Below are 14,147 nucleotides of genomic sequence, written 5' to 3' on the forward strand. Positions count from 1 at the left end.
GGGCAGGTTTCACTCATGGCTTTTATTTTCCTTTAAGCTTGGTAAAATTTCAGCCTCAGATAGACATGAAGAAGCTGATCAATTATGCCCTTATTTCAGCAGAGTGGTATTGCCTGCTAGTGATTCACAGTCTCAGAGGTAATGGGGGGAGTAATTTGCAAATGCATGAAAAGGAGCAGCTAATACCTGGGAGATATGTTAGCAAATTTATCTCTGGCAGACAAAGGAGATGCTGCTTTGTTGAGGGAGATAGTTCTTTACCAAGAAATCTGATAACTCAATAACAGTGTGCCACAGCAGTAGGGTCTTTGCAACAGATGTCTGAAAAAGAAAGTTTTCCTAAGGTTGAATATCATTAGAAGTGTGTAGTTTTATGCATATGCCCTTTTCTCAATACTCAGTATATAATTCCCATTAATAGTTGTGGCAGTTAGATGCATCTATCAAGATAGCATGTCCCCAGGGTATTGAATTCTATTATTCTGCTTCTTTGCATGTAACTTGACAGAGACAAATATAACCATCCAAGCTACTGAATTTGAGAAGGATGTGTATTTTTCTTCAAAGCTATTCAAAGTGATTCTACTCCTAGGGGATTACATTTGTGTCTAACTTTTCTCTGATTTACTATTTTAGCTGAGCTGATAGATTATGAAAGAGAGTAATTTCTTTTTAATACTGTTTTCCTGAATCTGTCATTCAAAACTTGCTGTGTGGGGACAGAATGGTTCATAAGCACCATTTTCCTGAAGGAAAATGGCTTCTCACAGTAAAAAGGAGCTCTGAACAGAGCTTCCGCATAAACATGTTTGCCCATCAGTAGCTGACAGAGGAGCCTCTGTGTGTGTGTTAAGGATGTGGACTTGTTAAATGAGTCTTCTTATTTGGAAACAGTTTTTCAAATAGACTAGCAATAATACTCAGTTCTAGAGAAAGAAATTGCATAGAATTCTGTCTTATCATAATTGGTAGATTATATTGTAAACTAGTACCGTAATAGCATCCTCTAGTCATGGACTGTGCCTTAACTTAAATTCCAGATCTCTCAAATATTCCTCAAGTTTGGAGGTCTTCAAAAACCTAAATAAAATCAGGTCTCTCATGCTGCTTACATTAGTAAGTTGTCTTTTTACATTAAGCTTAAACCAAAATCCCCAGGTAACAATTTTAGAATTGTTACTACAATTTTTGCATGCATAACATCCTTGGTTTTGTTTTGTTTTCTTGTTTGTTCATTAATGGCTGGGGGACAGATAGTGGCAGTGAATTCACTTTAAAAAAATCCCACTAATATCCTCCTTTTATCTGGAAAAACAAATATTTATAAATCCCTCTGATTTATGTAGCTGTGTAACGATTGCAAGTTTGAAAGAACAGTTGTCTGGTTAATCCATTTAAATGCTTATTTTGATTGGGCAGCTGTGGGCCTTTGTGTGCACACAGCTTCTCCCCACACTTACTGGAGTGTTACAAAATACCACAGAAATTCTGGTTTGGTTCAGCAGCAACCAGTGCACACACAGAGTTTTCTGTTGTGCAGGTAGAGACTCTTGCCATGCAGACCTCATCCTTGTTTAAGGTGGCCTCAGGAGCTGTGGCTGAAGCCAGTTTGCTCTCTCAGCTCCAATCCTGGCTGTCCAGGTTGCTGAGATCATGCCTGAAGAATGTGGGTTTTGGTTGGAGGCCCAAAGCACCCCCTAACTCACAGCTGGCACAAAAGGTGCACTTGTGAAGGGCCAGTGCAGAGGCTCACTACGGAGCTGGGTGTGGAAAAAGAGTGAGAAACTTCTGTTCAAATATCTCTGCCTAGGTAAGATTAGAACACTGAATGGCAGGCCTGCTATTTGTGTGCTCCAAACCATGCCATTGGACATAAAATCCTTTTATGTCTTGCTCATGCTATTTCTGCCCCTTGTGCTTCATAATTCTGCAGTGTTTCCTACTTGTAAATGTGATGCTTAAACTGATATTTGAACAGATGCAGCCCATTCCAATTACTGTATTATATTTTAAGATTGCTTTTGATTTACTTTTTTTTTTATAAATCCCAAATCCATTATTTGAGTTTGGCTTTGTTTGACTAAAGTCTGTTCGTTGGTCCACAGGCTCTTGATTCCAGTTTAGAGGAAGGAATTGTAGTCAGAAGCAGGATATTTGAAATGAGAGATACAAGTTGCAGTTCAGCAGAAGTTTCAGAACAGAAGGTAAAACTTTTGTCTGGTTTTACAGAGTGTTTTCCCAGACTTGTGCCGGTTTCAGGTAAATATTCATCACACTTTTCCCCTGAAACAAAGCAGAATTGGGGTGACTGGTTGAATTTTATTTTTTGTGTTCACATTACAGAACTGCAGCAAAATCAAATGTTTCACATCAGACAGAGGATATATGCTTCACATACTCTCTGTCCCTTTAATATCCTTCCTCTTGAAAAAATTGAATTCTAAAAACAAGACTGTTCTGACTCTTCCATTATCCTGTGAAGAGGAGGCATCTGATAGATCTCTGTACTGCTGAAGAAACAGTCACAGAGAGTGACTATCTTCTCAAGTCACCTGTCTTCTCAAATACATCCTGTAAAATGTTAACTTGAGGCACCGAAAGTCCTTTTTCTATACTTCAAAATTAAAATAACCTCGAATCCACTTTTACAGTGGTTTGAAACAACTATGAGGCCTGAGGTGCTTCTGCAGAAATGTCTGGGAAGAAACATCAGTCCTTGGAATGCTCCCCAAAGCATCATAAGCCATGCTGATGAGTCCTAAGCAAATCCCATCTGCTCTTGCAGTGATGATGCCTGGCAGAAAAGGCTAACTGCAGAGCCCCTGTTTCCTCTCCTGGAAGGGCTGTGACATCTGTCTCAGGGTATGTAACATTTGAAAGCAGACTGTGGGTTGGAGACAGCAGCAGAAGGCAGGTCTCCCATGTCCCTGGCATGTTGGGCAGCCTGACCTTTCCCCAGAAGTAGCTCCAGTCATAGATCCACTAAGACTTTTCTCTGCCCTTGCTGCTGCAGCTGAAATATGCAGTTTTTCCTTTCCCCAGCTGTGGGTTGCCACTCCTCATACCACATTCTTCATTGTGTTTGTGTTGTCAGATAGATGTCTAGACTGGAGAACTCTTCTGGGTCAGGCTGGCCTTTGGAGGGGGAGGGAGGTGTGGTAAGGTGTGGTCTGATTCCTCTGGGAGTCAGGAGAAAGTGCAGTGGGGGGTGTGAACAAATAACGAGCAGGGGTGCGTGACTGACGTTTTTTTCAAAATTCTTTGTGCAGATAATCCTCTATAGCCTCACTAGAGAGACAGGAAAAAAAAAAAAGGAAAAAGGGAAGATCTGTTTTGTTCACAATGCCTTGGAAGCAAATTTGTAATTTTTCTGAAAAATGATCTGAGGATTTCTCCTTGAGGCAGACAATTGTTGTTCTCAAAATATGCTGTTTCTTTGCATCAGAAAGGAACATTAAAATGAAGATGTCAGATGTGTGTATGAGCAGGCCTTTGCAGTGGCATCCCCAAAGGAGGGATCTGATGAGGGCTCTGTAAAGCTACATGTGGCAGGAGCCTTTCAAAAGGGAAGATGAATATGGCTTTCTGACTTCTAAACCTGTTAGGAAAGTGTGTGTCAGTAGTTTTTAGGGCAGACTAGTAAAGCTAATAAAAAATGAGAATTAAAAGTATAAAATGGCAAATACAGGAGTGATACCTTTTCTGATTCACCGAGCAACCTGGCTGTATCAAAGGGAACCTGTGGGAGTCAGACGTAGCTTTGAATTTCCTGTTTTGTGTGATTTGTCACAGTCTTTATGTCTGTGCTTCGTTTTCACTACTTTAAAAAGCAAGCAGAAGTCTTCTCCCAAACTAATGTATTCTCATAACCTTTCCTGCAGGTAGGTCTCTGAGACCAGAGAGGGTTTGGAAGTGCCTGCCAGTCTTCTGAGTGAACAAACAGGATTAATAAATATCTGCCCACCTGTATTAACTCTTGGCAAGCCATGGCAGCTTCTAGTTAGTATTTTCACAGTTCCCTCTGTTTTAATCTTAGTGTGCTCTTTTGAATACAGTAGAGGATATACATTTGGCAGGAGTTTAGCTGTAGCAAGGGTTAACTAGAGAGAGTTAACTGTAGTTTCAGCAGAAAGATTTGGCTTTTTGCCACCTGATTTTCTGTATGCTGCCAGTGTAGAGAACAGTCTTCAAATAATTTCCATTTTGCATTTGGAAGAGATTATTTTCTGCTATCTATCCAGCCTTCCTTATTACTGCTGAAAATGTTGCAGATAGATAATCAAGTTACACAAAAGCTTTTTTCACGCACAGAATTCAGACCTCTTGAGCTTATAGCTGATTTTAAAGGAATTGAATAAACCACAACAACTTTATGTGTGGTAAGTCTCAATTTTGAGTCTGACTAGACTTGTTCCTAATACAACCTGTACTAAGGAAACTTAACAGGATCCAGCTTTAGCAGGATTTGATAAAAACCTTAAAATCTCAACCGTTTTAATTAATTGCAATGAATTCATGTGATAGTGTGTGTCTGCCAGGCCGGTGCTTAGTTACTTGTAGCTATTCAAAAAGTTAGGCAGGATGAGGCCTTATACTAAATAAGAGTAAAGTCCTGTAGGAGTGTAATTTGTGAGTGTTTGGCCAAGCAAGTATGTTACTATTTTTGATTTCTATATGTCTTTGGTGGTGCATGGTCTATGGGAGTTGAGGGCAGGGCTCCCTCTGCACAGCATGCTCTGCTGTCACAGCAAAGAGCCAGAACAACAGTTGTCATTGTAAGGGAAAAACAGGAACTGTACCAATGTGCCCACCAACTCTGTCCATCAGAAGAACCACAGCTGCAATTCCCCATGGGAAGGATGATAGGGTTTGGCAATACCATACAGCAGGAAGCTCCTAGCACTTTCGAAATTTGCCTCTTTGCCTGTACCATGGATCCTAATGTGTTCTAGTGCCCAGAAGTTTAGCAGAAGATGCAGTCCCTTGATCTGAGACATAGTCTTCAAACCTTCTCTGCCTTCCTCCCACCTGTAGCCTGTCCAGTGAGGATGCACCTAAAAAGGCAGACAAGATTGCCTTTGCATTAAGCAGATATCCCAAGACAAGCATTAAGGACTGCTTGTAAGTAAGAAAGCGATGCCTCCCAATAAGCAGCACTGTTACCTTAAGAATATGATCAATTTCTTTTATGATCTCATGGGCCTTTCAGTTCACATGTGAAATTGAGCACATTCAGTGGCCTTGCAGATAAACTGAAGTGCCAGGGTGTGTCTCTATGGAATACTTCATGGCTAATAGAAATAGCTTAGCCATAACATTTTTAGCAAATAAATTCTGTTCCACCTATACTGGGTGGGCTTCTGAATTTCCCTGTTGGAAACTGGGAGTTTAATAAATAGACCCTTGAAAACAGGGTAAATGGCTCTTTAAGATGGATGTTCCTCATTACTTTTGTCATAAGAGATATAAGGGGAAGAAATATAAATTAAGCTTTCGGAGGCAATATGTGCCTCCATCAGGACAAATGATTCACCTTCCCCATTGCTATTATGAAGAATTAAGAGCTCTATCATACTTTGAAGCAGGCAGGCAGTGGTGTGACTACTGAGGGAACAGGAGTGGAGAGAAGCAGGTTACTATAAACAGGCTTTCTTGACTGGCTGAGGGAAGAGATGCAATGGGTTCAGAAACTCCGTTCAACCTGCATAGAAGGTACAATTGCATGTGTTTGTGGAACCTTGCATGGGCAAGGTTCTGTAGCAGAGAGTAGGGACATATTTGTGTTTTTCTGAGTCAGAATTATTCCTAATTATGTATGTTCTAAATGTTAGGGGGTCTTCCACAGAGACTCATCTGTCATGAAAAAATATTACAGAAATAACTGTATTATGCTTGAATGACTGCTGTCTATTTTCAGACCATATCAGTTGGAAAAATAATATTTGTACAAAGCTGAAGTGTTTATACTCTTTCAGCTCTGTTTCAAGTGAAGTAATGACAGCTTTTACTGAGCAGAGGAGAATACAAAAGGAGGTTTAGATGCAGAATATGCTTCTTAGTGCACAGGTCAGAGTTAGTTATGCAAATGTCAGTTCTGAACCATGAATCATGCTTATTCCAGCAAAGCAGGAAAGCTGTTTTTGCTAATCTTCAGAACCAGATGAGCATTGCTGTGTTCTATGTCCATTGGGTATTTGAAGTCCCAGGAGGGGTTAACCACCGAAGAAAACTTCCAGTAAATTCCAAACTCAATGCATTATGCAGGAAAAAACCTAGACCCTGTAGTCATAATTGAATAAATTGAACTTGCTGTTATTTCACATATGGTTCCCCATTCCTGTGTGCTTTGTTAGGGAGGCTGTGGGTTAAAGTCAGGAGAAGATGAAATGTCCATTTAAGTGCCCTATGGGAAGCCATCATTTAGATTTTTTTCAGCCTCTTTGCTTGGAGACAGTATTCTTTTGTTCCGCCAGCCATGGAGTGCTAAATAGTGGCCAGAAAATGCATTGCAAGTTAAGGATCCGCAGGTGAAAATCTATCTCATTATTTGAGGCATCACAATAATGTTTTCAGAATGCTTTCACACTTCTATTTTAAGTGCTGAGCTGGAGTCTCCTCTCACCTGCACTGCTGTCAGTCAGTCATGACAGTGAGCTCTGTTCTTAGGCATGTTTGAGGCACTGCCGGGCCCTGTACCAGAGAGAAGAGCCTAGCCCATGATTAAAACTGCTAATGATCACTCATTTTGGAAATAGTGGATAAAAATAGTGGTATTTTAATGCCTTAAGTACAAAAATTATCTTCATCTTCGGGATCTCCAGTGTGCTGTTCCCTCTCTTACTTTCTCTGGTTGTGTCCCTTCCCCCAGCTCCTGTCAGATTTGATTCTGTGTCTGTGTCAGTGCCTGCAGCAATCCCTACAGCAAAGTTTTGCCAGTTCCACTTGCTGTTAAAAGCCAGTCACTTCTACTGCAGAGGCAAGTTAAATGGAGTTTTCCAACTCCTGCTCCTTTTCCTTTTGTCTTCTCCCTCTGCATGTACCTTCCCCCTATACCTTGCCTGCTGGTAGGTGAGAAATGTTGTTTTCCCAAATTCAGTGCAGTTCATCAGTGGTTTTCTGGCTTTCCTTTCTTCTGCCTTGGCCTTTCTTCACCTGGGGGTGGCCAAACTACTCTTGCCTAGGTCTGGCAGGTCAACATGGCTTACCCAGTCTGCTCTCTTCTTTCCTAGCAGACTTCTCAGTCATAGCTGAAGAGCCAGTTGCACAAACCTCAAAAAGCCTGTGGGCCCCACCAAATCGTTCTTTGGTGTGATAGGTGTGACTTGCATTTTTTTCATACAATGGGCAAAAGCTTTAACATGACAGGGGGAAGCCATGAGATGCATCTCCTCCAAGTAGTTCACAAAGTACTGTGTTGGAACAGGTTATTTTGGCTTTTATCCACTGCTGAGCCCCTGAAATTTGCAAAAGTGCAATCAGTACACTCAAAGGCACAACTTTAAGTACTGACTAAGGCAGCTGTTGTGCTCTGTGGTAGTCAGTGATCTGTGACTACGCATGATAAAGATCGAGGCTGAGAGATTCTGCAGACCAATCCATAGGAATGTGGTTTCCTGGAGTCCTGCCACAGGGATAGTTAAACATTCATGGAACCTGTTTTCCTCTGACATATTTTAGTTGTACGTAAAAGATAGCACATGTTTGGCTTTACAGAGGCTGTCTCAGCACTCTTGATAATCATTGTTGTTAATCTTAATAGAAACAGTCACAAAAGCATAAAAGTCCTGTACCCGTGGTAATCCTACTGGGGTAGCTCATGGTTGAGATAAAGGACTGCACCCAAAGCTGTGTCCAAGATAGTGTGAACATTGTGAGCTCATACTCACATGGTGAAAATAAGAGTATGTACCAGAGTGACACTCCATTTCAGCCCAGATGACATTAAGCTTAGAAATGGCAGCTGCAACTGAAAAACTGAAAATACATATTTCATAGGGTTTCCCTGAAGTAACCTTATGAAACCCTCCCTGTTGTGATGGGAGTTACTAGGTGATCTGCAGTGTTGCCAGCTCCTGTGATTTTGTGATGAGTAATAGGAATACAGCTATTTTTCTTGAAGATCCACCTCCTGGATCCCAATGATTTATTTTCATTTTATCGTGTCTTTTATTCTAGTTAGACAGTAATTCCAACCCTCCTGCTCATGGCCAAAGTTTCAAAACATGTCTCAAAAAGCACTCTTAAGAGTACAGACAGCAATGGCAAGTAAGGAAGAACCCAACAATTGTGTTTTTTGGTTGCTTGGGGTTTGTCTTTTTGCTTTTCAGGGGGTTTTTGGTTGTGTTTTTTCCCTTCCTTTATTTCCATGATTTGTCTGACAAGTCTTGTGATTTTGTAACTCATGATTTTTTTTATCTTTAGGATTGATTATGTTTCCATCTTCACTTCCTTGTATTACCACACTGGACACAATCAGTATGTTTAAGAGTACCCATCAGGATATACATCCAGGTCTTGAAAGCAAAACTCAGGTCATGCATTTTCCTTGACTCTCTCACTCCTGCAATTAATTCATCAATATGTGTAAGGCAAATTTAATGAAGCTGGCAGTGTCTCCATAATTGTCAAAGTTCCACTAGGACTGTAGATAATGTGCTGGGGATAGTAGTCAAAACAGAAGTCATGCTGTGTTTAGTACAGTTCCTGGCAAAACTTGATGTCTTTCTGTTGGATGAGAAGGCAATACAGTTTGGATGCTCTTCATAGCTGCTACTGTGCTTTCTAAACACAGATATATGATGTCATGGAGCTGTGCTCTTTGGGAGAACAAGGACAATCTACTTCAAGGCTCTCTGATACAGACAATGTCCTCCTGGCAGATTTCCATGATGTAGTGGAATGAAATCTTCAAATCTCTCCCATCAGGTGGAATTATCTCACAGCAGCTGAGTAGTTGAGTTCCCATCCCAATGTCTCTCTCAGCATTTTTTTTTTGGGGGAGGATGGGATCTGCCTGCTGTTTTATAAGTATACATGTGCCAGAGACACTGGATGAGAGAATAGAAGTGCTGTGACAGGATTTTACAAGATAGGAGTAAGAGAAATTGGCTGCTGTTTCTGAAATGCATCCGAAGACATAAAAAGTTTTCCAGTGTAGATATTTCCAAAAAGACAGCATGTTAGTTTGGGCTTTATTTAATGTTGTTAGCTTGTGAGAATTCTGTAATGGTTTTAAAAATAAGAGAAAAGTAAACTACAACGTTAAGCCTCAATAGAAGTTACGTATCTACAGACAACAGATGCAAAGCAAACCACTTCAAGCAAAGTCAATAGACTTTGGGTGAGGTGTCCTGTTTATGACATCCTAGGAAATCATAAATAAAGATGTGAACCGCAGAAGAGAAGTGATATTCTGCAAGCTTGGCTCCACCAGAATCTATGGAGTGGACATTTCTAATGTGACTGCTCTAGTGTGTCTTCTGTAATGTCCAGCCCACGTGTTGACTTGCATGTTCCATACATTTTAACCACAGCGGCTGATCTCTGCTGAACTGGTTGGCTGAAATTTTCATAGCCAAGAAAGCACAGTCTTTTATTTGGAGCCCTCTCCGTGGACAAAGAAGCAAAGAAAGCTAGAATTAGGCTTCCTGTAGAAGTCAAAATAAGAAAACTAACATTAGACAGTGGGTGGCAAATTCAAATTTTAGGAGACAAGCACACACTTTAGGATGGCTTCATTCACCTTTGCAAATCTGTGATTTCTCTTTTAACTTTTTCATTATATCCACTTTTTTTTCTTGCAAAATCAAAGGTTGCTGCTGTCCACAGTATTCAAGTGACTTTGGTTTTCTTAACAGGAGAAAATCTTGAGATGGCTCGTGTGGTATGAGGTGTGCAGCAGGATAGTCAAATACTTTTAGAGGTGGACATTTAAGTGACTACAAGAAGAGGAGCATTCTGCTGGTCCTGAACCACTCCTTGCTTATGAATCCCTCAGGCAATGAGTGAATACACTTTCCTAGGGAAGAATCCTACCAATTTGTCATTCTCCAGGCAGGACTTGGTTGATTTAAGATAGGTGTGAGTTCATGTGACTTGGAAGAAGACCCATCTTTTCAGGATTTCTAAATTCTCAGAGTCTAGTAGCCATCTGTAATCAAAGAGTGACATCGAAGTTCCTATCTAACTCCAGATTTCCTCTCAGGCCATCTGCAGGGTGTGGTTTCAGCATCAGATGGAAAAAGTCAAACATGGCTTTAGTTTGGAACTAGATGGGTTATCACAGTGGACAAGGCCAAGGAGTAATAACAAACAACAGACCTACGTCTGCTAGAGCATTATGACAGTCTTACGGAAAGTAAACTGCAGTACCACTTTAAACCAAGTGTTGAAGCATGGAATAAAATTTGTCCACCTGGGCAGTTTAGACAGTTTTTTGAACTGCCAGAGGCATGAATAAAGAGTCACTGATCTGTCAGCCTCTGTTAGAAGAATTTTGGGGAGAAAATACAAGTGTAGTCAGTTCTGGAAGTCCCAAAACCCCATTAGCTTTTGATAGTAATTAAACCTGATCAGAAATTACTTGGTCCTAAGTGGACAACCTTTTGCTACTGTTGCTAGTGGTTAAACTAATGCCTACCTTAGAAACTTAAGGTTTGTGACCTTACAGGGGATTGCTGCTTTCCAGATGGGCTTTTTTTCTTTATTTATTCTTTTTTTTTTTTTTTAATCAAGTAGTTTGGGTTGGATATCCCTCCTTGGAAGAGGTCCAAACATATTTATTTTCATCCATTTGTTCCAGTGGGTGAGCCTTGGTAGAACCTTGCAAGTCAGGGATGGCATAGGAACCAAACCCTTTCTCTCAACAAATATAATGTGCTTGAAATAGTTTACTTAAGGACCCACCTTCATTTGGCTCTTGGCTCCAGTGCTGTGGGCACTGGAGGGGACTGAGTCATGTTCATGGCACAGGCATCCATCGTGCCACAGCTGCCATGTGAGCTCAGAGCTGAAAGCAGCATAGATGCAGCTGATGCCTTTCCCCTGTGCTCAGTTGCAGGTACCCCTGCCACAGGTTTCCTGTGTACATTTGGGTGAGTCACTTCACCTCCTCAGTATTTGTCTCTATTTTCGTTCCAGGCTTTTAGCACCATGGATTGGGGTTTTTTCTGGGTAGGGGGACAGTCCCTCATTATCAAGTTGTTTGGATCATTACTGCAACCTAGATAAGTTATGACAGCTATTAGTTTCTCTTCAGCATGTGGTAAGGAAGAAGAGATGTACACCATCCAGAAGAGATGTCCCATTTGCTATAGTGAGGATTATGTTGACATGTATTTCATAGAACAGTACATTCAAGACCTTCTGAGTTCCTACCACACTTGCTTCAATGAGGCTTTGTTCTTCTACATGGCTACTGGGAGTTGTTGCAACACAACAGAACAAGAAATGTTTACCTGGGGCTTAAAATTCCGCCAGCCCATAATATCCTGCCAGCATTCTCCACCCATGTAAGAGCTCCCAGTGTTGCAAATGGGGTGGCACACCTCCCTTGGAAAAGTAGCAATGTTTATTTTGACAAAGCTTGACAGTAAACATGACAGTGCTATAACAAGCTTTGATGGCGACAAACACTTGGTTATTTACTGCATTGAGGAGAAGGTGGGACAAACTGTCAGAGACACCCTCACGTTGAGTCATGAGGTTCAGAAAGGACCCCCTCACATTCTTAATCCCTTTCTCAGGTGGTTTCCATGTGTGTCTGGATCCAGACGTAGTTCCAGGCTAGGAACTTAGGTCTAAAGGATTATACAAGCACAAGCAGTCCTTTATCTCACTTAGCTAAGATTTCAAAGTTTCAACATGCTTATTCCCATTTCACTTACTGAGTATTTAGTGCAATAAGTATTCTCACAACTTCAAGAGGCATCCCTGTTCAAGGGGAGATCCTGGCATGCAGCCCACAGCTGTGCAGGAGAGCTCAGCAGACCCTGGGCTGTTCCCTATTTATGGAGTAAGATGATTGACTTATAGTAGTATTTGCATGCCAGCTGTATTTTGCTTGGCGCATGCTCAACTAGACCTCAGCTGCTGAGTAAGTTTTATGGCCCTCAGCTATTGTGCTGTTATCTGTCTTCCCAGAGTCCAGCTTTAAGCCAGGTGCAGCCCTCACAACCACCACTGCTAGCTCTTGCTTGAGCCAAAAGCAGGGAGGAGCACACTGCCACACCCAGTGAGCTCATCCTAACCACCCCTCTGCGTAGCATCCTCTTCTATACCATAGAACCATTGCAAGTTTTGCCTCTGAGTATGGTGGCTGTTAGATCAGAAACCTTAGATCAGTACCAGAGCATGCTAGTGATGAGAAAGATGTGTGGTTTGGATGGAGAGCTGAAACCTTTCTCTCCATCTTTCACAATGGTTCAGAACTCAATTGAAAATGTTAGCAAGAGGCTTTTTTATTTCCTCCTGGAAAAATCATGTGTATTTATTTCCTGTAGTAAAATAGTCTAATGGTAGTAAAAAGTGAAGTTCTAGAAGGAAAAAATTGATTTCTCAGCTAATTGAGTAGAGAGAGGGGGAAATTATAAATCCCTGGTTGCCTATTACAGGTTGACTAGCAACATTTGGCTACAGAAAGCAATATGAACACAGTTTTAACATGCAGGTGGCTACAAGAGAAGGGCTGTGCTGCATGTAAGCCCAGTATCTCCTCAAAGTGGTTCACCCTACTTTTCCAATTACATTGCGAAGTGAGTCAGACTGAAACTGTTGTTGATGGTCTGCTCCACTTCAGATAGTTGCATGTTCGTTTTAGCTTTAGGAAGAATTTTGTGTCAGCATTTTCTGTTCCTTGTAGTTACACTGTCTTTTCAAAATAGTTTTTGAGCTAAAAGGATATTTCCTGAAGTTCAAACAAATAGCGCAAAAATATCTCTTTCCTTACTGCTGCCACACTGAAGCAGATGGTAAGTACTGAGACTCAGAACCAGTAAGCATCTAATTACTCAATTTCTGGGTGCAGAAAAGTAGCTGTTGGGTCAAAGACAGGCTGTCATTGCCAGTTAGTTTGAGTTCAAGTCCCCTGCAGTTGGCCCAGTTAGACTCCTGCAGTAGATCACATGAGCTGCACAGATGCCCTATTGCATTTCTAGCTTTAGTTTCACCCACATCCTCTGGCAGGCCACCTACCTTAAGCTCAAAGTCTGTTCCAGCTCTGTGTTTTTTATGTGTGAACAGTAATCAGATTAGAGATGACACCTAGGTTATGCCTCAGGTTAGGAAAGACAAAATTGCGAAATTCATGCTGATCCATCTTATAATGATGTCACACAGCTAATGTGCATTCTCAGTGTGGAACCCACAGTTACTGTGGCACACAGGCCATGATGCAGTGTTATAAATGGGGGACAGATACACTGCCTGTAAGTAATGCAAATGGGTGAGTGCAGAGGAGCTATTTCAGCGCAAACTGGTTTTGGAAAATGCATAATTCTGCAAATTGCGTAGCAACTTTTGCTCCCTCTGAAGTCAATAGAAGTTCATTTCGCTTTTCAAATTCACTTTGATTAACCTGGTCTTGACATCATGGCACTTACCTTGTTGTAAAGAAAATTGGTAGCTGTGAAAGATCAAAGATTTTCTAATTTAAGGTAAGAGGAAATGTTTGCTGCTGATGAAAACCTTATCTTCATAATAAGCAATAATGCAATCTCATCATCTACCATTATTGAGTTTCCTTTTTTTTTTCCTTAAGCTGAATTTACATCACCTGTAGAAAGAAATAAGGAAAGTGGACTGAAAATGTCAAACCTATGCAAGTTTTGTGATATTAAAGTAACAACCTGCTCAAACCAACATCAGTGCAGGAGTAACTGCAACATCACTTCTATCTGTGAGAAGAGTAGTGAAGTCTGTGTTGCTGTATGGTAAGTTATTTCTTCATACAGGCGGGGACAGGAGCACACCCTCATTCATCGCTGCTTAGTACTTTACTTGATTGCTCTGATATTCAGAATGTCCCTGCTCCCTCATCAGGCTTTGCTCTCCTGCTTCCAGCTCATATCTCTGCATAGCATACCAAGAGTTGCTTGAGGTTAACAATTCTGATATGAAATGTTCTGGGGACTTGTTTTTTTCTAAAACAG

The 14,147-nt window shown here is 41.1% G+C and overlaps 1 protein-coding gene across 2 annotated transcripts in view; it reads left to right on the top strand.

Annotated features, from left to right (window-relative positions):
- The window catches only part of TGFBR2 (transforming growth factor beta receptor 2), a 59,825-nt gene that overhangs the window by 13,545 nt on the left and 32,133 nt on the right, over positions 1 to 14,147 (top strand). For both annotated transcript variants that reach the window (XM_066571467.1, XM_066571515.1), the window contains exon 2: positions 13,757 to 13,928. In XM_066571467.1, the coding sequence (XP_066427564.1) occupies positions 13,757 to 13,928 (172 nt within the window). The remainder of the gene's footprint in view (positions 1 to 13,756; positions 13,929 to 14,147) is intronic.

Source organism: Molothrus aeneus, chromosome 1, assembly GCF_037042795.1.
Source record: "Molothrus aeneus isolate 106 chromosome 1, BPBGC_Maene_1.0, whole genome shotgun sequence".
NCBI classification, from domain to species: domain Eukaryota; kingdom Metazoa; phylum Chordata; class Aves; order Passeriformes; family Icteridae; genus Molothrus; species Molothrus aeneus.